General features: G+C 43.6%; 1 protein-coding gene across 1 annotated transcript; it reads left to right on the top strand.

The window, feature by feature from the left end:
* Positions 1-27,006, top strand: LOC122547620 (procathepsin L-like). Its single transcript, XM_087976618.1, has 7 exons — positions 1-196; positions 1,094-1,216; positions 5,131-5,310; positions 13,180-13,398; positions 21,975-22,140; positions 24,364-24,466; positions 26,877-27,006. The coding sequence occupies exons 1-7, from the start codon at positions 65-67 to the stop codon at positions 26,974-26,976; spliced, it is 1,023 nt and encodes a 340-aa protein (XP_087832744.1). The 5' UTR covers positions 1-64; the 3' UTR covers positions 26,977-27,006.
* The last annotated feature ends 801 nt before the right edge of the window (positions 27,007-27,807 follow it).

Here is a 27,807-nt window from a genome sequence, read left to right as displayed (position 1 = left end):
CTAACTTGAAAATTACCCACTCCCTGTCTAAGGCCCACTGGTTTTGCCTATTAGGTTGTCCATCATGAACTTCTGGCTCTTTCTGGGCAGTGTGGCGGTATCTATTCTGGCTGCAGCCTCAACAGGCACATTTGATTCGAAATTGGATGAAGACTGGAAAAATTGGAAATCACAACATGGGAACCAGTACACCAAGGTAAAAGGAGAGTCTGTAATGTTAAGCTCACTCAGAATAGGAATGGTCTGCACACATTTGGCAGAGATTGAGAATATGTAGCTGCAGTCAATGATAGGTATCTGTTGAGTGAAGTGACATTGAGAAAATATTGATCTTGAAATTCAATGGGTATTCTCCAAATTTCTAACTTCATTAGAGAACTCACCAAACAAAAAGTGAATCAGTAGCGACTTGGTGTATCTTAATTTACTACGATCCCGCTGCAGTCCTGTTGGATTTACTACAAAGACCACAAACCTGTCTCTGGAAGATTAAGATCCATTCTTGGTGTTGAAGAGATAATTGTAAGTGGGCAACTTGGAGACAGAGGGATGGGGAAGCCGTCTGATCATCCCAAGCGGCCCAATCAATGAAGCATCTCTTTGCCGACACCGATTTTACTATGCTGGCAGCTTAAGGCAGGTCTCTCACACAACAGGTTAAGAAGGTATATACATGCACAGTAATTGCCCATGTATTGGCCTCGGTTTTTTTCGCAAGGACGTGGTTTATTGAATTCCCTGCCTGCCACTGGCTTAACCTTACTTCAGACAGGGACAGGTGGAAGTACAGAGAACATATCCATTGTCAACGTCATTCATGACGGTCGATTAAACCATCCTCTTGTTCAGCTATTTTATTCTTAATTCACTTTCAGCATGAATCTCTCAGACTGGCAGCTCGACAGGTTTTGCTATGAGTGCGTTATATTGAGTGGGGTGAGGGGAACCTGATTAATAATTTTCAGATCTGGGTGGGAGGATGGACCCTGACAGCAAAATGTTATTTCAGGTTTCACAAGCGGATTTTAATGCTTCTGTATAATTTTATAAATGAAAGATGCTGCAGCCTGATTATATTAATCTCTTTATTCAGGATGAGGCGAGTTACAGGAGAATGATATGGGAGGACAATATGAGATACATCGAACAACACAACATCGAACACTCATTGGGAAAACGCACATCTAAAGTGGGAATGAACAAATTTGGAGCTCTGGTGTGTACGGGATGTGTCGTCTGGGATCTATTTGATGCTGGTCATTGTGAAATTGTGAAGCTCTATAATTGTGAAGTTATATTCAGCTACAGGAGCAGCAATTGGACATTTGGTCCAGCAAGCTGACTCACTCATTCAGTACACTCAATGACTGATCTCACTTTACTCCAAATTATTGATTCCTTCCTTCTCATTCCAGGTTTTCATAACCCGCAACTTCTCTGGAAATCAAAAACATCTCTCTCAAATTTGTATATATTCAATGACTCAAGTCTCCATTTCTCTCTGCGGAAGAGAACTCTAATGACTAACAACCCCCTGATTCGATCATTTCTGCTCACTTGCACGATCAGATACTGTACAACTAAATTGCATTAAACAACACTGGCTGGCTTGAGCTCCCTCTATGGACGGCAGTTACACTATGGATACACCGCTGTGTTGTTGAGTCTTCACAGATGCTGTCCATTATGACGTCTGGAAGCAGGAGTTGCATTCTGTACTGTGGAAGCTGCTCCCTTCGGCAACAATATTCTTCTTGAGTCTGCTGGATCTCTGGCTCCGCCCTACCTATCGCTGACTAAACTATCCCACAGCCGTTAAACTAACCTGCATTCCAAGCAAATTGAAGTACATGATCCTGCTCTCTGTATTATTGCTCCTCAGGACAGTTGGTCATTTCCCCTATTCTTGGCATCTCAAAAAAATGTGACTAATGCCATCAGCATTACACCAGCATTCCATGAATTGAAAATAAATTAATGGAATTGAATTGGATTGAATTGAACTGAGCTGAACTGAACTGAACTGAACTGAATTGAATTGAATTGAATCGAATTGAAATTAATGTGACATGTACTGAGGCACAGTGAAAAGATGTGTCTTGCGAACAATACAGGCAGATCACTGAGTTAAGTCGCATAGATAAGTAAATAATAGCGACAATGACGCCGTCAGGCCTTGGTTCTGTACTCACCTTTCCCATCAAGAAAATCATCCTCTCACCATTAGCCATGTTAATCTCCCTCGAATCTTATTTGTTTCAGTATGATCTGCACTCATTCTCCTCAACTTTGTTGTGGAGTGGGCCCAGTCTGTCAAAATGTTTCTCTTGTGATAACCCTCTTCTTCGTAGGAATAATTTTAATTAACCTGCTTCAAATTTCCTTCCAAATATTCCTCCGTAACGAGTGAAATCAATGCTCATCACAGTGCCTTCTGTGTTTGTCCAATCGCAACAAGACTTCCCCACTTTGATACAGTCTTTGCTCTGTATTAAAGACAAATATTTCTTTTGCCTCTTTAATAACTTGCTGGATCTATGTGCACACGAATGTTAATAAGTGAACAAAGAGACAAAACGTTTTTTTTTTACCACAGGAAAGCCGATATATTGTGTGCACTTCAATTTTAAAAGACATGTCATGCAGTGCCACATCAGCTGTTGCTGAACAAAATAACAACTTATGGTTTAGTGCGTAACATATTGGCATTGGTAGAGGATTTGTTCGCTAAAAAAGAAACAGAGAATGGGATGGTGGAAAGTGAAGACAGAAATAATCCTGTTTTTCTTCTGGGATGGAGGGGAACAACTGCACCAAAGATTGTCTAGCGAGTAAAGACTAATCAGGTGGGGACTTCACTGAATGGGGTTTATAAGAATGACAGGTGATCCCTTTGAAATTTATATGTTCTCACTGGGTTTGACAGGATGTGTGCACAGATAATGTTGACGCGAATTAGAGAGGCTCGGAATAGTTATCATCGAATCACAACAACAGCGTTTTGAAATCGAGATGTCGAGGAATTCCTTCTCTCTGACGCCTGAATGTCTTTGCAGGAAGATAGGATACTGAAGAAAGCGTCTGTTATGCTCCCCTATATTTGTCATGTTATTGAATACAGGTGTTGGGATGTCATGTTGCTGTTGTGAGGACATTGGTTAGGCCACTGTTGGTATATTGCGTGCAAGTCTGGTCTCAATCCATTCGGAAAGATGTTGTGAAACTTGAAAGGGTTCAGAAAAGATTTACAAGTATTTTGGCTGGACCGGAGGATTTGAGCGATAGGGAGAGGCTGAACAAGTTGAAGTTGTGTTCTCTGCAGCGGAAGAGGGTAAGGAGTGACCTTATGCAGGTTTGCAAAATTATGAGGTGCATGCATAGGATAATTAGACAAAGTAGTTCTTTTCCCTGGGATCGGGAATCCAGAACTAGAGGGCATAGGTTGAGGGCGAGAGGGAAATGATATAAAAGAGACATAAGGGGCAACTTTTTCACACAGTGGGTGGTACGTGGATGGATCAAGCTTCCAGACCATGTGGTGGAGGCTGGCAGAATTGCAACATTTGAAGGGCATTTGCAATGGGTATATGAATAGGAAGGGTTTGGAGTGATACGGTTTGGGTGCTGGCAGGTGTGACTTGATTGGGTTGGGATATCTGGTCAGCATGGACAGGTTGGACCGAAGGGTCTGTTTCCATACTGTACATCTCTATGACACTTGGCCTCTCTGTATGACTAATCTGAGAGAGATTCTTAAGCGGTAGGGGAATCAAGGGTTACAATGAAATTGTAGGAACGGGAACATGGGCAATTTTGGGTCAATCATAATGGAATGATGGAGCAGGGTGGAGGGACCACTAGTCTACTCATGTTGCTATTTCCTATGTTCTTATGGGTGAGGAAACAATTGCGCAAACTGAGTAAGACAGCCTGTCAACGGCATTGAGAGGAGTCCTTCGGTAAGGATAAACACCCCAGTGTGTGCTGACACCAATGAACATGCAGTACAGGTGGAGAGCCAGGAAAATGGAATGGAATCTTTGCAGATAGCAGGGTGTGAGGAGACGTAGTTCAACGTTACTGTGGGAGACAGTAGATGGTCTAGCCCTTAAATGGAAACATTAAAATCAAGAAAGGAAAGGAAGATTTTTAGAGATTCCAGGTGAAGTTGGGACAAGGGTGGAAATTCGAAGTAAAATTGATTACTATTTCTAATTCTGGGTGAGAGTAGGAAGCAACAATCAATGGATCAGAGACAGAACTTTGACAAGGGTCAGAGTAGGACTGGAACAAGACGTGCTCCATATCGCCTGCAAAAAGGTACGCACAAATCGGACTTTTGCAATTACCTAGGGCCCGGCTTATTACTCAGAGGATGGGACATATTCAATCCCCTTTCAAACCGACATGTACCCCTCCCTACCAATCAAAAAGCGACACCAGATGATTCAATACCCGTCTGCAATCTCAGTTTGATATGCAGACATCCACAGTTCCGGATGGTAAGTTATGTGATGATGGATAGCATCAAATCTGGTCATTTTCTAACCATTCAAACCCAGTATCTTCATGAAAATGAACAATCTGAGTTTCGCATCTAAATCTAATGGTCCAACGGCCATGAGGCCAACTCAAGGCCAACGTGTTATCTGGAAATCAGGTCAGGCAAGTGATGAAATTTGAAATCCTCCTGATTGGGAAGGTTCATCTCAAACACCAATACATCCCACCAATCTGAGGTGACTTAACCAATCCTTCCATGATGAAATTGACCTGTCAGGTTTTAATGATCAGAGACGACTATCGAACTGATTCTTGCAAAATGAAACACATGTATAAAGCTCCTGCCATTTTGGTAATTGAAAGATCGAGCAGAGATATTTGAGCTGCTCGAGGTTTCTCGCACAGCTTTATATTGGATTGGGACGAAATGGATGGCCACTTATTTGCCTGCTGCTCATTTATTCATTCAAAGATTAAACACGAGGAGCGAGTGCCCTCATTGCTTTCCCCGCACTTCATGCTAAAGTCAGCGAATATGTAGAATGTAGCTCTCTTACGTTATTGACACTTCTCCGACATTATCACCACTAAAAGTAAATAATTTCACCAATGTGTTTGAATTTTCAGACCAATGAAGAGTTCAATAAGCTCATGAATGGACTTCTCCGAATCGAAGCTGTTAACATGACTGAAATTGAAACTGATGAAAGAGATGAAAGTAGTGAATCTGAAGAAAGTCACATTCAATTGAGAACTGCAACTGTTGACTGGCGGAGAGAAGGATTAGTTACTCCAGTGAAAAACCAGGTAAAAATCAGAAAAAGCTCTCAAGTTTATTAAGTGCAGACATTAACTTCTCAACAGGATTGGGCGTTATGATCAGCTTGTAGGAATTGTTAGGAAAGGCTACGTTTCAGTAGATCATTTTTAATCTAAATTGCTTCTCCTGCTTTATTACATAGAACATAGAAGAATACAGCGCAGTACAGGCCCTTTGGCCCTCGATGTTGCGCCGATCCAAGCCCACCTAACCTATACTAACCCACTATCCTCCATATACCTATCGAATGCCCGCTTAAATGCACATAAAGAGGGAGAGTCCACCACTGCTACTGGCAGGGCATTCCATGAACTTACGACTCGCTGAGTGAAGAACCTACCCCTAACTTCAGTCCTATATCTACCCCCCCTTAATTTAAAGCTATGCCCCCTTGTAATACCCGACTCCATACGCGGGAAAAGGTTCACACTAACCCCCTAATCATCTTGTACACCTCAATCAAGTCACCCCTAAACCTTCTTTTCTCTAATGAAAACAGCCCCAACTGTCTCAGTCTTTCCTCATACGATCTTCCTTCCATACCAGGCAACATCCTGGTAAACCTCCTCTGCACCCGTTCCAGTGCCTCCACATCCTTCCTATAGTATGGCGACCAAAACTGCACACAATATTCCAGATGCGGCCGCACCAGAGTCTTATACAACTGCATCATGACCTCAGGACTCCGGAACTCAATTCCTCTACCAATAAAAGCCAGTACGCCATATGCCTTCCTCACTGCACTATTTACCTGGGTGGCAACTTTCAGAGATCTGTGTACATGGACACCAAGATCCCTCTGCTCATCCACACTACCAAGTATCCGACCATTAGCCCAGTACCCCATCTTTTTGTTATTCTTCCCAAAGTGAATCACCTCACACTTAGCTACATTGAATTCCATTTGCCACCTTTCTGCCCAGCTCTGCAGCTTCTCTATATCCTGCTGTAACCTGCCACATCCTTCCTCACTGTCAACAACTCCACCGACTTTCGTATCATCCGCAAACTTGCTCACCCAACCTTCTAACCCCTCTTCCAGGTCATTTATAAAAATGACAAACAGCAATGGTCCCAAAACAGATCCTTGCGGAACACCGCTAGTGACGGCACTCCATGAAGAAACTTTGCCATCAACTACTACCCTCTGTCTTCTTCCATCCAGCCAATTCCTAATCCAAACCTCCAACTCACCCTCAATGCCATATCTCCGTATTTTCTGCAGTAGCCTACCATGGGGAACCTTATCAAACGCCTTACTAAAATCCATATATACCACATCTACCGCTTTCCCCTCATCAACCTCCTTCGTCACCTTTTCAAAGAATTCAATAAGGTTTGTGAGGCACGACCTGCCCTTCACAAAACCATGCTGACTATCCTTGATCACATTATTCCTATCCAGATGTGCATAAATCCTATCCCTTACAATTCTCTCTAAGACTTTGCCCACAACAGAAGTGAGACTCACCGGCCTATAGTTACTAGGGTTATCCCTACTCCCCTTTTTGAACAAGGGAACCACATTTGCTATCCTCCAGTCTTCTGGCACTACTCCAGTAGACAAAGAGGACATAAAAATCAAGGCCAATGGCTCTGCAATCTCCTCCCTTGCTTCCCAGAGAATCCTAGGATAAATGGCATCAGGCCCAGGGGACTTATCTATTTTCACCTTTTCCAGGATTTCCAACACCTCTTCTCTACATACCTCAAAGCCATCCATTCTACTTATTTGTGACTCAGTATTCACATCGACGACAATGCCCTGTTCCTGAGTAAATACTGAAGAAAATTATTCATTCAGTGTCTCCCCAATCTCTTCCGCCTCCACACGCAACTTCCCACTACTATCCTTGACTGGACCTATTCCTACCCTAGTCATTCTTTTATTCCTAACATACCTATCGAAAGCCTTAGGGTTTTCCCTAATCCTACCGACTAAGGACCTTTCATGTCCCCTCCTTGCTGCTCTTAGCTCTCTCTTCAGCTCCTTCCTGGCTACCCTATAACTCTCAATCGCCCCAATTGAACCTTCACGTCTCATCTTGAGATAGGCCGCCCTCTTCCATTTAACAAGGGATTCCAATTCCTTATTAAACCACGGCTCCCTCGCACGACCCTTTCCTCCCTGCCTGACAGGTACATAATTATCAAGGACACTCAATAGTTGCTCCTTGAACAAGCTCCACATATCATTTACACTCTTGCCTTGGAGTCTACTTTTCCAAGCCACACATCCTAAGTCATGCCTCACCGCATCATAATTTCCCTGACCCCAGCTATAACTCTTGCCCTGTAGTACACACTTATCCCTCTCCATCACGAGAGTAAAAATCACCGAATTATGGTCACTATCCCCAAAGTGCTCACCTACCTCTAATTCTAACACCTGGCCTGGTTCGTTACCCAGAACCAAATCCAGTATGGCCTCACCTCTTGTTGGCCTGTCTACATATTGTGTCAGGAAACTCTCCTGCACACATTGAACAAACACTGACCCATCTAACGAACTTGAGCTATAGCTTTCCCAATCAATATCAGGAAAATTAAAGTCCCCCATAACAACCACCCTATTACTGTCACTCATCTCCTGAATCACCTTCCCTATCCTTTCTTCAATGATTCTAGGACTATTAGGAGGCCTGTAAAAGACTCCTAACAGGGTGACCTCACCTTTCCTATTCCTAACCTCAGCCCAAACTACCTCAGATGGCAAGTCCTCATCCATCGTCCTTTCCACCACTGTAATACTATCTTTGACAAGCAATGCCACACCTCCCCCTCTTTTACCCCCACCTCTGACCCTACTAAAACATTTAAATCCTGGAACCTGCAAAAGCCAATCCTGTCCCTGTTCTAGCCATGTCTCCGTAATAGCCACAACATCGAAGTCCCAGGTACCAACCCACGCTGCAAGTTCACCTACCTTATTTCGTATACTTCTTGCATTGAAGTATACACACTTCAAGCCACTTTCCTGTTGACAGACACCCTCCTTGGAAATTGATGCCATGTTCCTAACCTCCCTAGACTCCAGGCCCTGCACCCTGAAGCTACAATCTGGGTTCCCATGCCCCTGCAGAGTTAGTTTAAACCCCCCCCAAGAGCACTAGCATTTGTTGCATTTGTTTCCTGGTATTGGCTATGGTCAAGCAAGGGAGCATGGTACATGTATCAATTGTAATATTCGTGCTTTTACTCATAATATCTAGACAATTTTTACTTCAAATTCAAATTCAATGGTTAGATTAAATTGTAAAATTGAAGTCCAGCAGTACAATTCCGATGTAATAAATATAAGTTCAGATGTAAATTGGCACAACCCAACAATGGTAATGTTGCAAGCTGCAGTGCCAAGCTTCCTTGTGATACCATGCCCAGTCTTATTCAAAGAATATTCGATCATATGCTCGACACCCAAACTTTTAAAACCACATTCACAGTTGACTTCTGTTGGGCCTTGTACCTCTCTCAATCATTCTTTCCAACTGGGCAAAGCTGATCGACAGGGGATCAGGCAGCATTCGAGGACATTTTGCTGAAGTTTTTCGGATGCTGCCTGAACTGCTGTGCTCATCCAGCACCATTGATCCAGAATCTGGTTTCCAGCATCTGTAGTCATTGTTTTTACCTTAATCGACAGGAGAGCAGAGCCTGCTGGTAAGCATATGAAGTAATGTGTACAAATGGGAGTTGTAAAAGATCGGATTATACTGTGATTCACTAGGTCTCAGTGGCATTGAAAGTTTGGGAGGGGTACCACCGCGAGGCTCAGTGAGATTTCTCACTATCGTTATCATAACCATCTCATTAGCTAATTCAATGCAGCTATAATCCCGCATAACCGCTCCGAGTCTAATCTTCACACAATTTCTTCCCGAAACAATTCAATATAATCCTGATTAGCGCCCTATATCCTGGGAGCTGAGCCATCATGCAAAGGCTGCTGTGAACCCACATGAACACGAGCAAGGTAACCTTGCCCTGCTCAGATAGGAATGCTTTCGAACATGCCAGAGAATGGGACAGAAAAACAACCAACATTGCCAAAAGAATGCAATGTGTCAGAATCTCTGTGACCACCCACCTTCTCCCTCCGACTCCCTCTATCCCTGCCCCAGAACCCCCTCCTACCCAGATTCATGCTGTCACTGACGTCTTCCTCATCTTCAAAACCAACATCGCATCGGCATTGCCACTTCACTACCTCGGAATACCTTCTGCATGTATCAACACCAACAGCCATGCAAAACTTAAATCTCTCACCAATCCTTCCCTTTCTGTCATTCCAGGAGATGAGAGAACACTGGAGGACAGAAAGCTCTTGGATTGGTGGAGAGGTGTCTGACACCAGATTCCTCAACCTGTGAGGAGTGACTCCTGTTTCTCACAAGAAAACATGATACACTCACATTCCACTAAGCGAGTAAATACCACTCATCACTCCTTTGTTAGCGCTCTGTCAGTCTCATTAATTCTTCAGTGTGTCTTTGCATTGGTCCCACAAACTTCTGTCACTCGTGTTCTGTCGGTTCCGTCAGCATCTACTCTCGCTCCGCAGGGAAAGAAGACACCTCCTCGTTCTCTGAACATGAAAGTGTTGCGGCCTCAGATGAAATATCAGTAAGGCTGCGTCCAGCACACACCACCAGCTCCCTGGGAATGTGAGCTATTGAGGGTGTGGGAGCACAGTTTGGTAAGCCCCTCACTGTGTCATTTCCCACAGCACTCGGAGGGCTGCCAGCGACCCGGTGCGGACAGAAGAGACCATGTTGTCGGCAAACATCTACATGTACCAGGGAACAGCAGATGCAGCAGACAGGGATGTACACTTGAAAGACGACAGGGATGCAGATGTACTGTGGGGACCCAGATATCCCAATCAATGAATCATCTAACCTCCATGGAGAAGCAGACCCAGCACCCTCAGTGTCTGCTCGCCATGGGCACAAAGCTGAACCCCAACTCCCACTGCTCCACAGGCCTGTAGTCGAGGTGCCACTTTCTAATCACAAGTAATAGGGGCAGTGCCCTGCTGGAGGAGGAAGCACACACAGGTCTCTCCGAAGACCCAGACTCAAGATATCATAGAAGTGGCTGAGCCTCCACCTGCAAACTGCCTCCCAGTTCTGGTCAGCATTGTCAGAGCTCCCTCACCCCCGCCAGACAGAAATGCTGCAAGGCTGACTGAACAAACCACTGCAGGGCTAACAGGCAGCAACAAGGAGTCCGATCCTTCCTGCCTAACCCAGTAACCGGTATTCATTAAATCTGAGACAATGAAGGAAAGGGGGGTTAGTGGCAAGCGTGACAAACCTTGTAAGTTATTTGATCCTTTTCGATAAGTGGTATCAGCTTGACCTTCCACTTGGCTGTTTCTCGGTTGGAGAGAAGGCTTAATATAACTGCAGCACCATGATGCCGAACGACATGGTCACATAGGATCAATGTGTGTACTGACAGCCTGGTGTCGCATGTGGAAGGAAGAGGAACAAGGTTTGCAGAGGTAAGGCTGTGCTGCTGACACCGTCACACGTCATCCGACAACTTTATGGAATCCCTTCCCATCCAAGATTCATTTTATTCACCATTGCATATAATGTTATCACCCATCCTCGCTCACAACTGCAATCTCCAAGACCTCTCAGCGCACAGCCCTCAGAGGTGAAGAATTGCAAACTCTTCTTCCTGTGACAAAAGTTCCCAATCCCCGAACTGGTCACTTTGTAGCCAAAGGACTGTTGAAACCATGTCTCTGGATTGCAGACGCAAATACAACTCCCCACCTCACCCCCCCCCCCCCCACCCCGCCCCCGCACCAGACTATGGTCGATCCCTGGACTGTGGACCAGCAAAGTCCAGATGCCAAAGTTCATGGGCAAGCCCATACAACAGGAGCCTGTGCATCTTGCCCTGAGATGCGATTTGGTCTGATCGAACACCATGGTCGTTTGTAACAAATCGGAAACAGCGTTCATCCTGTCCCTCTCTGAGAGCCATGCCATGTTCCCTAGATAGCCAATGCATTTTGTGAATTTGTCAAGAGGGGAAATTGAATAATGAGACATGATTTGCTGGTAAGGAGACTTTGCATCATCACATAATCCTCTTACATGTCAATGCTTCAAGTTGTTAGTCACTGCTGTAGAAATCAGATCAGTCCTCCTGGGAATAACCCTAAGGACGCTGCTTGGCCCAAACACTGTCCCCGCCAGGCACTCAGCTCCAGTGTGGACCAGCTAGCGGGAAATTCTCCGACATCTTCAAACTCTCTCTTCTATAAGCTGAAGTCCCAACCTGCTTCAAGAAGACCACCATCATCTTCGTAAGTGAGGAAACAAAACTCATGCATTGTTCCTTAATGACGACCGACCAGTGGCATGAGCACAATAATCATGAAGTGCTTCGAGAAGCTGGTGAGGGTCCACATAAACTCCATTCCCCCAGCCTGCCTCGGTCAATTAAAATTTGCCTTTTAAAGTAACAGGTCCACAGTGGGTGAAATATCTCTCGCCCTGCACCCCTTGAACATCTGGACAAGTACACTTTTGTCAGACTCCTGCTCATTGACTACCCCTCTGCCTTCAACACTCTTATCCTCTCCACATTGAACTCAAAGCCCTGTGACATTGGTCATGATTCTATCCTCTGCAACTGGATCCGCAGCTGTCTGACCCACAGATACCAGTCATTGAAGATAGGCGACTGCACCTTCTCCCGAATAACCTTCACCACTTGCGTCCCCCAATAATGAGTGCTCAACCAGTTACTGTACTCCCTTTACACCCACGAATTCCGAACGAACACCATCTATACATTCACTGACGACAGCACTGTAACAGGAGGGGAATTTGACAACGATTAATGAAAAGACAGAATGGAGATAGAGGGATCATTGACGTGACGCAATGAGAATAGCGTCTCTCTCTCTCAATTTCGGTAAAATTAAAGAACACATATTTTACTTCAGAAGGAAAGGAGAACAACACTCTTCCATTTCCATCAATGGGAATGAGGTTGAGAGAATGGAAAATGTCAAATTTCCTAGACTGACCATAATGGACAAACTTTCCGGAAAATACCATGTGTTTGTGCCGTTGGAAAATATGCAACAACACCTCTTCTTCCTCAGAGAGCTCAGGAATTTTGGCATGTGCACAACGACCCTCACTAACTTCGACAGCTGCACCTTTGAGCGCATACTGTCTGGGTCCAGAAGGCCAGGTATGGCAACTGCGAAGCTCAGGATCATAACAAACTACTGAAGGTTATGTGCGAGTCCCAGACGATCATAGAATCGAATACTCTATCTATGAACTCCACTTACACACCTCGCTGCCACGAAACGGCAGGCAAAATCATCAAGGACCTACCTCACCCCGGTAATGTACTCCTTACATGCATTCCTTCAGGTAGAAGATACTGAAGCTTGAATATATCCACCAGCAGGTGCAGGAACAGCTTTTCCCCAGCTGTTATTAGACGGTTATGAGACTCTCTAGCTCAAATCATACTGGTCTTGCTTACATTGAATTTGCCTTGTGCCCACTCTCTACAATGTAAGATTTGTCCAAGTCTTTTTTGATCTCTTCATCCTCGCATACTATCATGTGCCTCTGTTGCTCATAAACAAAGTGTTTCACTGTTGTTCGTGACACGTTACAAGACATAAATCAAATCAAATCCGAACCCAGGCACACCGATATTCACAGATTTGTGTATTTCTGAGAAACCTGAACAAACATTTAGACTAAGAACATTAGTCTGAGACGGTGTTCCAAATGAATGTAGATGCAAACTGGCTATCGTTTTTCGATCAATATGATTTAATGTGGTTATATTTCTGTCAACACTAGGGTCAATGTCATTCTGACTGGGCTTTCAGTGCAACTGGTGCCATAGAAGGTCAGTGGGCAAAAAGGCATGGAAACTTGGTTTCTCTCAGTGAACAGAATCTGATTGATTGTAAGGAACCAAGAAACGGATGCTTTCTTGGAACGGCATTGAACGGCTTTCATCAAGTGATTGATTTTCAAGGCATCAACTCTGAGGAAACTTACCCTTACACAGGAAAGGTAAATCCCCTAGACTTCTAGTAAGATTGTGGTGGAGTCGGGGTTCATTCTCATTTCGTTTTATTTCATTTCTCTGTCCTGTCTGCGTTCACTTGCAAGTTTTCTTGGAGTTTATTTTAATTACCTCTTGGTGAAGAGCAGCGAAATCTGTGAGTGTGTCGAGCAGCATGGACTCACATCGGAGATAGCCGAGAGAGTTTGGGTTCCTGATGGCTCCTGCCCTGACGCCAATTCATGGCTGCTCAGGCGGTGATGAGTCTAGGTCCGGGGCAGAGTCCATATCCAGTACAGTTTCGTGCAGGCAGCAGATGAGCTCTATTTTCGTTCATGGCAATGTCTGTATCTATCATAGATTCACAAAATTAGCTGTGCAGGTGAGTCTGGGATTTTGGCAGCATCTGCACCCAGCACAGATTCATGGAGGTAGCGTGCAAGTGGGTTAGTTTTCTGTCAGTGTCTTTATCCAGCAGATGTTCACGGAGGAAGAGCGAAGGTGAGATTTGTTTCCTGTCAGTATCTGTATCCAGCTCAGATTCATGAAGGCAGAAAATGTGAGTTTGGTTTCCTGGTATTCCTGCATCCATCATAATTTAGTGAAGATTAGTTTGGGTTCTGTCAGTGTCGCTATCCAGCGCAGATTCATGGAGGGAGGGGAAAGGTGTTTTCGGGTTCCTGTCATGATCTGTATCCAGCACAGATTCATGGAGATGGGGAGAAGTTGAGTTTGGGTACCTGTCAGTGCAGGTCGCCATCACAGATTAATGGAGGCAGCAATGGAGCTTCGGCACAGTACAAGAACGGGCAGCAACGGCAGTGATTGCATTAGTAACCGATGTCTAAAGCAGCCTCGTGGTAACAACAGAATCGTGTTTGGACCAATGTCATGCCAAGCAGCATCAGTGAGGTCCATTAAGGTCTCCTTTTGACCAAGGCATCAGCGGAGTCAAGATGCTGCCAAACATTGGGCGACTTACATTCCGACGGTGATAGAGAAGGGGACACATGCCTGACCAGCATGTCCATGATGGAGTACTTAGCAAGTATTATGTAGTTGGACGTTTTCTTTATTTCTCCATTTCTTTCTCCTTTATATTGTATGTTGTGATTTTAAATGTGTTTTGAGATGGTGCTGCAGCGTGGCAACACTATACAACACATTTCACTGTATGTGCAAAGAATATGCACGTGACAGTAAATAACTCAAATGATAATCCTTAGGTGCTTTACAAAAGCACGGACTTTTTCCAACATCCATGATAATAGACCGTGGAATTCACCGCTTTTCAAATGGGAGCTGCCATGCTGGATCTGTGTCAATCCTTCCCTGAGAGTCTGCCCTCAGGTTTCTGAAAGTGTCACTGCACAAGTAGCATTAAGGAGGCTGAGAGAATATAATCTTTCAGCACTCCCAGTCATCTCAACCTTATCTTGGAATGCTCTCCTACATCTTGACACAACACCTCGTACCCTCAGCCAATGTGTCTGAGGAGTTAAGAGTACTTCCATTTCTGTGAATTAATGCTCACCATTCCCACAGCACAAAGATGTGGAGGTTAGGGGGATTGTCTATGTTAAGCTAACCATAGTGCGCAGGGAAGTATAGGTTAGGTGTCTAAGCCATGGGAGACGCAGGGTTTCAGGGATAAGGTAGGGCCGAATGGGCATTTTTTGCACTCTGGGGATACTATGATGCTGTGAGTTAGGATGTGGATATGATGTTCAGCTGAATCAATGGAACATTCAGCATGTTCTGCCCTTCAGACGGGTAAGTGCACCATCCACTATAACAGTTCACATCCTAACACCGCGATGGACAGATCTGATGAGTCAGGAATAAAGGTAAGTATTTTTAGTCTGTCTGCTTCTCCCATATGCCCCATCGGGCTGGTCAGTCACTCTAATATAAGTTGCAATTTTACATGAAAAGGAACAACTTACGTTTGGAGTGTGAGCTATAAGAAGTCATAAACATTTGATGAGAAATCTTCGAATTACGTGCTCATGTCGTTGATAGGTCTGTGTGTCAATATGGTCCTTTGTTAAGAGAGGTGTTTACTCTTTAGGAATGGCATTTACCGTGCAACTTGCTGGGTTGACATTTGGCATATTGTGGTGTAATTAAGAAACTCGGCTTGAATCTATACTCAGGAGACTTTTTTGCGTAAGTTGCTTTACAGTTGATGTTGTTACTCCACAAGCCGTTGTTGTCTTTCTACACGTCACAATTGCCCCGAGTATTGGATTTGATTGGGATCAGCCTCTTGCTTGCAAATCCCAGCTCTTTGTCTCAATGTCACACAGTTTCACCTTGTTTTTCAGTTCATTCTTCAAGTTCTTACCCCAGCTCTTCCACACTCTCATGTCTGGACTCATTGTAGATGACATGTGCGTTATTATCCAGGACAGCTGTTGCTTTTATTTTCGGTTTGTGTCAACACTGCTTAATTGTTCCTGTGGTAATCTGAGGCCACAGGCAATGTAGACTTTAAGTTCATTGTCTGCCCACGTACTCTGATCTCCAAAATCCAGCGTTTCATTGGCCAAAGAAACAACTGAATGAAATAAACACTCTCGTCATGTGACAGGCGTACATGATCTGGTGACTGGGCATCACTCTAAACTAAACCTATTATATGGCTAAGTTTTATGGAGGTGATGGCCTCTCACTCACTGGCTGGCGAGTCAACATTAACAGAGTCCCCTCTTTTCATGAAGCCACAGTGTAGGTACTATCACTTGGGCACTGAGCTGGACAAGAGAAGGGTTTGCACAAATGACAGCGCCAAAGAGTGGTCATGACCAGCCAGAGGCCAGTGGCCCTGCTCAACAGGAAGGCAGTAACATTCAGTACAACAACCTGAGGGCTGGTATTGATCTTGGGTAACAGACCAACAGTAAGTGATTGAGTGAGAGGAGGGGAGGTGACGATCACAACACAGCTTTGTGTAGGGGTGTGTTTGGCTGGGGTGGGTTGTGGTGCAGTGAGGTCAGATAACAGCAGGTGTACCCTTCCTCAACTTTTACTTGATATTTTCCCGACCCCTAAATCTACAAGCAATGCTGAACACATTTGCATGTCGTTGTCCTCTCATGTTGAGCACCTCACTCACCCTGAATGAATTATATTGGCATTGGGATCAGGACTGCTCAGTATTATAAATTGCCAATTTGGCAGCCTCAGTTTGGACTCCAGCACGAATACTTGGCTTGTGATTCATTACACCTTTAGTCCCTAGTTTACACTCCATAGTTGGGGAAACAACCTGACCTCAAGAGTTAAAATGAGAATGACACCCCTTTCCATCAAGGCATGACGTAACATGAAGGAGCCCAAGAAAATCTGGAGTGAATGGGAATTGGAAGAAAAAAATTCTTTTGGTTGTAATTATATCGAACACACTGAAAGGTGTTTGCAGTTATTTGATGTCTTTCTGCTCAGGACATTTCGATCGGAGTTCCTCAGTGTAGCCTTCTTGGTACAGCCATCTTCAGCTGCTTCGTCAGTGACCTTCTATCCAAAAGGTAAGCAGGGGGAATATCTACACGATTGTCTGCACCATTTGAATTTAGCTGAAAATGTGTTGCTGGAAAAGCGCATCAGGTCAGGCAGCATCCAAGGAACAGGAGAATCGACGTTTCGGGCATAAGCCCTTCTTATCACATTTTGAAGAAATCTGTCTCCAATGCGGCAAGGTGTGGACAATATCTCCACTTGCGAAGATAAATGACAAGTAACATTCTCACCAGACAAGTGCCAGGCAATGACAAAATCCAACAAGAGAGATAATTTAACCATCACTGAATCGCACACTATCAACATCTCTGAAGCCTTTCCATCAACTAAACAAAAGGCAAGGATATGGTGGAATACTTCCACTTCCCTGGATGACTGCAGCTCCGACAACAAAGAAAGAAACAGTTATTTTATTGGTTGTCTACTATCGACATTGGACAGATTGGACAGTAGATCTCGGAAACGTGCAGATATATCAGAATTGCTGATCAGGGTGATTTGAAATTCCCCAATATTAATAGGAACATCCGTGGTGCAGATTATCTGGATGGATATGATTTTGTTGGGTGTTTCCAGGAAGTATTCCTGATTCAATAAATAGATAGGCCGACTGGGGGAGACAATATTGGATTTGCTGCTAGGCAATTCGCCAGGCCAGGTGTCAGATATCTCGGTGGGAGAGCATTTCGGTGACAGAGAGCATCAATGCCACAAATTTGTGGTCGCCACGGGGAGGAATAGAAACGGACTGTATGAGAGGGAAGCTGAAAATGTGTTGCTGGAAAGGCGCAGCAGGTCAGGCAGCATCAAAGGAGCAGGGGAATCGACGTTTTGGGCATGAGCCATTCTTCAGGAAGAAGGGCTCATGCCTGAAACGTCGATTCTCCTGCTCCTTGGATGCTGCTTGACCTGCTGCGCTTTTCCAGCAACACATATTCAGCTCTGATCTCCATCATCTGCAGTCCTCACTTTTTCCTGTATGAGAGGGAATTTAATCTGGAGACGGGATGTTTTACTGCTCTTCGACAGGACCTGTGGAGTGTAAATTAGGAATAATTGTTCTATGGAAATGCACAACAGAAATGTGGAGCTATTTTTTACTGTGTTGAATAACTTTGTCCCAATGAGACCGTTGCAGAATTTTAAAGGAAAGGAGCCCTGGATGACAAGAGCAGAAAAGCGGGATCTGGCGAAAAGTTTGACGATTACAGCGTCGAAAGGAAATAACTCAAAAATGGACGAAGGAAAACTGGTTGGGGGCATGAGAAAGCCTTGGCGGGAATGATTTGAAAAAATCCGAATGTTTTGCACACGTACATTTGGAATAAGAGAATGATCTGAGAGAGTCTAAGCTGGATCCAAGCCAATGGAGGGAACTTAAGCATCGAGCGTGGCGAGATACAAAAGGATCAAAATGAGTTTTTTTTTGCTATAGTATTCATGAGAGAGAGGGAGCTTGATGATAGAGAGAATACTGGGGAAGAGCTTAATAGGCTTGAACAGATTGATATTAAGAATGTGGATATGGTAGAAATTCTGGAAAGCGTGAGTATGATTCAATCTCGAGGGCGGGATCAGATCTATCCACATATCCTACAAGAAGTGAGAAGTGAGATTGCTGCACCTCTGGCAATGATCTTTGAATCCAACCTCTTCACAGGAGTGGTTCTTTATGTTTGGAGGGAGGCATATATTTTAATTCTCTTCAAGGAATTAAATAGGTGAAAAAAACTGGAAATTATTGTCTCGGTAGATTTACGTCTGTGGTCAGTAAGGTACTGGAAAAAGTTCGCAGATATAGGAGTTTGGACAAAGATTTTTGATTAAGGAAAATAAATATGGCTTTTTGAGGAGCATGTCATGCATCGCAATTCTTATTGCGTTCTTTGAGGATGTGTCGAGACAGGTTGATGAAGGTCGAGCAGTGGATAGGATGTATATGGACTTCAGTAAGGTATTTGATGGGTTCCCCACGGAAGGCTCATTCAGCAAGTTAGGAGGTTATAGGATCTATTGAAATTTGGCTGCCTGTATACGGAATTGGCTGGCTGATAGAAGACAGGAAATGGTCGTGGATGGGATGTCATTCATTGAAGGTCGGAGACCAGTGATCTCCTGCACGGATCTGTTCTTGGGCCTTTTCTCTTTGTTGTTTTTTTTTTATAAATGGCTTGGATAAAGAAGTGGAAGGTAACCAGAGACGTTTACCCAGGAAAAAGGCTGTCACGAGAGGTCATACAGTTATGGTCACTGGAGAAAGTAAAGGGAAGATACCAGAGGTAGGTTGTTTCCGCAGAGTTTTTGATGCGTGGCCTGCACTGCTAGCTTTGGTAGTAAAGTTAGAGACATTCAGAACATTTAAGCGACTGCTGGACAAGCACATGCATGACAGCAATTTGAGTGGTATGTATTCAGGTTGATCTTAGATTAAGATAAATGTTTGACACAACTTTGGTGTCCGAAGGGCCTGCACTGTGCTGCACTGTTCAATGTTCTATGTTTTGACACTGAGTAGGTTTGACACCATCCAGGACATTCATTCCATTTGTCTGGCATCAAATCCACAAATATTAATTCCCTCCAATATCATCACAAAGTGATAGCAGTATATACAATCCACGAGCTACAGCTGTGAATTTGACTGATGGACTGTCGACAGAATTTTCCAAACCGAAGACCACTTCCGCCAAGGAGGGCAGTAGATACAGTTAACACCACTCCCTGCAACATCCCCTCAAATCACTCACCATCTGGGCTCAGAAATTTATTGTCACTCCGTCACCGACTTTGGGTCCAAAGCCTTGAACTCCTTCTCGAACAGAAAATTACCGATCAAACATTCTGCAAATGTTCTGGAAGGCAGCTCATCACACCTTCTCCAATCCAAGTTTGAATAGGGAATGAACGCTGTACAGTCTGCCACAACTACATTTTAAGCTATCTTGGAATTAAATCTGGGTGAATGTGGCAATCCCTCCTGTTACACACAACCACCCATTTCAATATCACTCCCAGTATCAATCTCACCCCAGAGTTGGCATTATGTTCTGCCCTGTGTCCTGAAGCTGAAGTAACTGCAACATTGGTGAGAAGTAATTGAAAATTATTGACCAGAATCTTCACTCCATCAGACAGTAGCAACACTCTGCAAACACTTACCACATTTATAATTTTCCAATTTTCGTTTAAACACGGGCAGAGTGGCCATACTTTAGACAATCAATATACTTCATCATTTCCAACATGCAGGAATTTACAGAGAGGCCAAGAGTGCAGATGCATAATTCCTTGGAGGTGGACCCGAGGATAGATAGGATGGTGAAGGAGGCACTTGGCACAGTTACCTTCATTGTTCAAAACATTGATACAGGTATTGGGACGTCATATTGCAGCTGTACGGGACATTGGCGAGGCCACTTTTGTAAAACTGTACACATGTTTGGTTGCTCTGTTAAAGGGACGATGTTGTTAACTTTCACAGGGTGCAGAAAATATTGACGAGGATGTTGCTGGGATTGGGTTTCAGTTATCGGGAGAGAAGAATAGGCTGGGGCTTTTCTCCAAGCGGAGGAACAGAGGCTGAGGGTTGACATTATCAGGGTTTATAAAATCATGAAGTACATGGATCGGGTGAAGAGCAGAATGTTTTAGCCATGGGATCGGAGTCCAAACCTAGAGAGCAGAGACTTAAGATGAATGTGGAAATATTTGAATAGGTACTGAGTTTAATACTAATTAGATGTAATCCAACGACTCTAATGTTGCAATTATTGACGGTTTGGGAAACGTTTATCTGCATGTGAAGATTTTAATTCACGAATGTACGATCACAATTTTCAGATGAGTCGACGAAAACTGTGAAGAGGCTCTACTCTTTCTAATGCAGTTTCGCTATGAGCGAACCAGAGGGTGAGCTTGATTGGGATATTGAATTGTCAAGGCAAAGAACAATGTTCTTCATGTATTCGCATTTCAATTCATTTGCAATACCATTGCTTGGTCTCAGTGTAGAATGTTTCGAATACATTGAGCAATAAATATTAACTTTGACACAAGAAAACCCTAAAAATGATCTGATTGTAATTGTTTCGGGCCAAGGATTATGTATGTATGGAGGAGAAAGTGAGGACTGCAGATGCTGGAGATCAGAGCTGAAAATGTGTTGCTGGAAAAGCGCAGCAGGTCAGGCAGCATCCTCTGGGACACCCGGACCAACCAACCCAACCACCCTGTGGCTCAACACTTTAACTCCCCCTCCCACTCCACCAAGGATATGCAGGTCTTTGGACTCCTCCATCGCCAGACCACAACAACACGACGGTTGGAGGAAGAGCGCCTCATCTTCCGCCTAGGAACCCTCCAACCACAAGGGATGAATTCGGATTTCACCAGTTTCCTCATTTTCCCTTCCCCCACCTTGTCTCAGTCAAATTCATCGAATTCAGCACCGCCTTCCGAACCTTCAATCTTCTTCCTGACCTCTCCGCCCCCACCCCAGTCTGACCTATCACCCTCACCTTGACCTCTTTCCACCTATCACATTTCCGACGCCCCTCCCCAAGTCCCTCCTCCCTACCTTTTATCTTAGCCTGCTGGACAAACTTTCCTCATTCCTGAAGAAGGGTTTATGCCCGAAACGTCGATTCTCCTGTTCCCTGGATGCTGCCTGACCTGCTGCGCTTTCCAGCAACACATTTTCAGCTCATGTATGTATGGAATGACCTGCCTGAATAAATGGTGGAGGCTGATACAATTACAAAATTTAAAAGGTACCCAGATGGGTATATAGATTCGAAGTGTTCAGGGCCAAATGGTCGTGAATGAGACTACAATACGTCAGGATATGTGACCGGCGTGGACGAGTTGGAACAAACGGTTTGTTTTCGTGCTAAGTCACTATAAATGAACTTTTTTCTATAAAACAGTGAACAAATATCACACAGGTTTGGGAAAATAAATTGGCTGCCAACGTCGGAATGCAGAAAAGTGTCAAGAAAAGAAAAAAATAGCTTTATCATGATCCTAATGAGTGTTCCTTTTTAACATTTTATTTAAAATTTAGGTGGGACGCTATTGCAGATTTGAACCAAATAAAATTGCTGCTAAAATCACTGACAGCAAATGGGTTTGGGGAGGCGAGACAGCATTGGAACAAGCAGTGAGAGAGATAGGACCGATGGCTGTTGTGATTAATGCAAGTCTGAAATCTTTTCAACATTATAAAGGAGGTAAGTCGCAGAGCACTGGATGATGTCGTTGAATCAGATTATCGACTGTTCAAGAAAAGGTATTAGAAATCATACATCTACTGACACATTTACTGTCACTATTTTGGTATTAATATTACTGCAAAGTTTACCATGGACCATGACTCTTACCCTTGTTCCTGCCCAGTCTCTCCCCCGTGTCACATGCCGTCCAGTACTGTCAGATATTATCGAGTTAAAGCTAGAGCATACTACAAACTGAGCTCAGGAATGGAAATGAGAAATGGACCTGCTCCCATTCGGAGTGATGCAAACAGCTCAAAACGTTGTGCTGGAGCTAAGAGAACTGATAGTGAGGTGTAACTGTCCTGATGTGCTGCTGAGTGTCTGCACAAGTCAGCGTTTTTTATTGTAAAATGGAGACGCTACACTCACTGTATCTGGATTAAGAGGAAGGGCGAGACCTTTGACATGAAATCTCTTGGCCTCCTGCTGAGAGTCCTTCACTCTCTGCTCCACCTTTTCTGTCAGCAGCTGTTTCTGTTCCTTTCTTGATCTCCTCTCGTGTGGCAACTCGAGATGACTTGCAAAGACGGTGGTCTGAACAGGGAGATCGACGCCTGCACAGCTTCCTTGTGATGATGACACAGGTCGTCTCCATGTGCAGGCCCATTCCGTATTGACTTCATCAACATTTCAAATCACAAAACACTTCTACTGTATAACCCACAATTGGAGACAAACTAGAAAATACTGAATGCAGAGGGGAGCTCCTTCATCGCCCCAGGTGTAGGATTTTGTAAGTTAACAGAATGTGTTAACACACATGGCACCAAACTAATGTTTCACACGGTCAGATACCATGGTCAGTGTGTTCTGCCAATGTCTGATAAATTATCTCTACACCGAAAATAGTCTCGGCAAGATACTATATCAATCATTGATACAAAAACAACAGCAAAAATAATAAAAACTGGAAGAATGTAATCAAGGTCGGACCTTCAATTGGAAAACAGATAGTCTGTGATTGGGTGGAACAAGGAAATTAAATAAGAAAAGGGATGGTGGTCCAGTGCCAGCAGGAATGGAAAGGAGACAATTAAAGAAAGTATATATATAGCAGCAGGTTTCAGGGCCTGAGGGAGTGTTATTTTAAAAAAAAAAGAGACCTCGGGGCCCGCGTGCACAGTTCCATGATTTTGGAGTCACACGTATACAGGGTAGTGGAAGCAGCACTCGTCAGCTTTGGGATGTCATGTTCCAGCTGCGCAGGACATTGGTAAGGCCAGTTTTAGAATTTTATGCTAAAGTCTGGACTTACTGTTATAAGAAAGATTTTGTTAAATTTGAGAGGATCCAGAAAATATTTACTAGGACTTAGCAAGGGTTGAAGTATTTGAGGGGTAGAGTGAGGCTGAATAGTGTCCAGCTTAGAGGTTTGCTCGAGAAACACAGCAGGTCTGGCAGCATTTTAGGACGAGGAAAATCGAGTTTTGTGCAAAAGCCCTTCCTGTGCTCGAAAAGTCGATTTTCCTGCTCTTCAGATGCTGCCTGACCTGCTGTTAATTTCCAGCATAAGTCTAATGTGGACTCTGATCTCCAGCATCTGCAGTCCTCACTTCTGCCCGAGGCTGAGAAGGCTGCAGCCTTGATCGCTGGTACGACAGAGACTGAAGGGTGAGCTTGTGGAGGTTCATAAACAATAATGGGTATTGGACAAAAAAGAGGAGGGGAGTCCAAAACTATAGACCATACGTTTAAGGTGAGAGGGGAAGGATTTAAAAGTTACCTGAGGAGCAATGTTTTCACACAGAATGGTAAGTGTCTGGAATGACATACCAGAGGAAGTGGTGGAGAGTGATGAAATTACAGCATTAGAAAAGACATCTGGATGGGTACATGAACAGGCATGGTTTACAGGGATATTGGCCAAGTGCTGGAAAATAGGAGTAGATTGGTTGAGGATATGTGCTCAGCATGGACGAGTTCGATCGAAGGATCGAAGCATTTCTACGCTATAAAACTCTATGATTCCGAAGGATGTGCCTAGAGGAAGTGAGAATGGCGGAGGCGATGTCATTGGGAAACATTGATTAAAGTCAACAGAAGTAATGGTGCGGAGTGAGGACGATCAATTTGAAGACAATTTGTAAAAAGAGACATATCAATGCTCATTAATCAAAGCTAAATTTACACTAATTAAATATTTCACGGATAAACCGTTTAATATGTGTCTCCTTACAGGAGTTTACTATGATGAAAATTGCAATGGATATGTAACCAATGAAGTGCTGGTGGTTGGTTTTGGAATTGAGGATGGAATGAGCTATTGGCTGGTTAAAAACAGGTCCGTACTCTATGAAATAACAAACATCTGATCACAGACGGAGAATGGATAGTGAGATGGCGTGAATTTTCTGTCTCTGTGATGTAACCTGTGTATCTGTTCAACGAGGACGTAACACTGTGTTTATCTGGAAGTGAATGCTTAATGGTTGTGCTGTCTGGGATCATATCTGAAAAAAACGTCAGAGGCAGGTATCCCATCACCAAGTAACGCTGCACTTACAAGTGTACGGTTCTTGCCTGAAGTATTGCTTCGTACAGAGGCAGGCATCAGAGTGCCATTATCCCTGAATCATAACCTTTTTTTTAACTTTCCAATATAAATTACAAACATACGGTTAAAATTAACAGCTATACACAACAAAAAGCAATTTACTGGGGCAATGGGCGGGAAAGCCAGACCTCAAACCCAACTGTACAACCTGTTCACAGGGAAACAAGGACAAAGCTCGAATCACTCAACCGTCTCACCAGACACCAGGGCACTGATGGGACCAGATTAACAGCCCCAATTCTGGAACGTTGAACATAGAACTTCACAGCCCATTACATGCCTTTCGACACTCCATGTTGCGCCGGCCTGTGGAACCAATCTGAAGCCCATGTAACAAACACTATTCCATTCTCGTCCATATGCCTGACCAATGACCATTTAAATACTCTGAAATGTGGCAATGTCTCTACTGTTGCAGGCAGAGTTCCAAGCCCATACAACAATCTGAGGAAAGAAACTAACTCTGATACCTGTCCAATATCTATCACTGTTGATTTTAAAGCCCTCCTACAAGCCATCGATATTCAAGGAAAAAAGCTTCTCACTGTCCAATTTATCAAATATTTTAATTAACTTATGTGTCTCAATTAATTCAACTCTCAAACGTTTTTCTAACGAAAACAGCCTTAACTCCCTCAGCTTTTCCTTTTCATATCTCCCTCCAAAACTGGCAATTTCCCAGTAAATCTCATCTGAACCCGTTCCAAAGCATGCACATTCTTCCTGTAATATGGTGACTAGAACTGTCCACATTACCCAGAATGTGGTTGCAACAGAGTTTTGTACGGCTTGAAGAATGATCTCCTGGTTCCGAAACTGAATTCCCCTAACAATCAAAGCTAACACACCATATGCCATCTCAATAACCCTATCAACCTGGGAGGCAACATTCAAACATCGATGTGCCTCGACACCGAGATCTCTGTGCTCATCGTCACAAGCACGAATCTGACCATTCGGCCATTACATTGGATTCCTTCCAAACTGAATCACCTCACACATTTCCGTGTTAAACTGCATTCGCCAGCTTTCGTCATAGCTCTGCAGCTTATTTACTTATCTCTGCAATCCATACATCCTTAGTAACTGTCCACAACTCTAACGAACTTAATGTCATCCGCATATTAATCCACCATCCTTCTGTGCTCTCATTCAGTTCATTTATATAAAGATCGACTAACAAGAGTGGATCCAAAACTGATGCGTGCGGTACTTCATTAGTAACTGAACTCTAGAATGAATATTTTCCATCAACTGCCACCGTCTGTCTCCTTTCAGCGATTTATTCAATGAGGCGTCGCTGGCTGCCGTTATTACAATCACAGCAGTCAGGTTTGGAAGAAGCAGTCCCATTCTCAGGGCCAGATTGGATACAAAATGTTTGATTAAATAAGTCCTGTGGTTCGGGTGAATATACACACACAGACACACACAGACACACACACACACACATATACACACATTTCTACATGATTTCCCAGAGGAAACAGTATGTGGGTAGCTTATAAAAACATACACATTGTTGTTTGATAAGGTAGATAGTATTACAGTGTAATGGGTGCTGGAACACTTTGGTAAAGCTGGAAATGTGACTTGGGCAGGGTAACCGTATATGGAAAAAATTTTAAGGCCGACGTATCCTTGCAGTTCAGGAGACACTGAGTAACCTGTGCCCAAATCAACTCATGCTCTGCACAGACTCTATCCTGTGGCAGGAAATCTCAGAACGGTGAAGGTAAAAAAAAAACTCTGAGAAAATCCCCTCCTGCATAAGGCAAGAAGAAAATTTCCAGGAGGGCATATATCCTGCTCTCACTCGTCCCTATTCACTTTTCCCTTCATATCTACTCCAGCTGCAGACCTATCCCTGATAAGGATCTCACCTCATGCCATTTTAAATGTTGTAGTGAGTCCATACGTACTGTAAAGATCAGCAATTGATGTAAAAGAAAACAATTGACTCTTTCCAGCCTGATGCAACTTATTCTTTACAACTCATTATCTAGCTCAGTAATTCCAGAATTCAGTCCCTAAAATAATTTCAATTATATACCAGAGTTAAAACAGCTGCTTCTCCAAACATGTCTCTTTTATCAGCGTTTTGATTCCAACACCAATCAATTGTCTTATTTTCCAGCTGGGGAACAGACTGGGGTGAAGAAGGGTACATCAAAATTGCCAAGGATAGAGGGAATCACTGTGAAATTGCCAGTTTTGTGCGGTACCCTGTCGTGTAATAAGCCAACTGATAAGACAGAGCTTCATCAATTCCAGCTGAATGAAAAACCGGACTATTTCTGTTAATGCTGACTCATTCAAGGTCATTGCTTTAATTGTCTGCTGCAAATTTAAAAAGTGAAAAAATAACAATCTCTGCACATTTCTATCGCTTCATATCAAACCAATGGCATTGTCTGATTGATACATATCACCACTGTAAATGATAGAATGAATACATTCTCCAGCTTGTAGAAGACAATAATCTGCATGTACTGCTGAATAAAGGCTGCCAGCAATCATTTTCAGAGCTTGTTCTTTCCAAAGGAACGTATTTGTCTTCGTGCCGAATGAATTGTCTTGTCTGCTATGAAATCTATTGTCAAACCACATTGTAGACAAATGCACAGAAAATTTGAAGAGTCTGTGTTTTTTGACACCAGCACAGCTACTGAATAAATGCAATGGGGTTGTTGAGGACAATAAGGCTTAATTGAACAGAGTCCAACCAGAAACCGTCCTGGAAACAGGTTAAGCTGGCCAGACTGTAGACTGGGAGTCTCCCGATGAGATTCAGTTCAGACAAATGCGAATATGTAATTTCATCTATTGATTGGCACTGAACAAAAAAACTGGTAAACGGAGTATTTTAAGTATGGCAAAGCAATACTGGTGGAGAACCGTCAATCACAAAAAGAAGTCACACACAGATCTGTAAAATAGACAAATACTTGTTTATTTCTGACGATATCATGGGCAAGAGAAATTGTTAGGAATGGTACAACATGGACACACTGCACAGATAATTCCAGGTTTCTGTCTCCCGTGTTGTAGATACAAATAGTGTGCAT

The sequence above is a fragment of the Chiloscyllium plagiosum genome, unplaced genomic scaffold (assembly GCF_037043375.1).
Source record: "Chiloscyllium plagiosum isolate Xiang-an unplaced genomic scaffold, Cpla_swu_hap1 HiC_scaffold_29, whole genome shotgun sequence".
Taxonomy (NCBI): domain Eukaryota; kingdom Metazoa; phylum Chordata; class Chondrichthyes; order Orectolobiformes; family Hemiscylliidae; genus Chiloscyllium; species Chiloscyllium plagiosum.
This window is presented reverse-complemented; position numbering and strand designations above follow the sequence as displayed.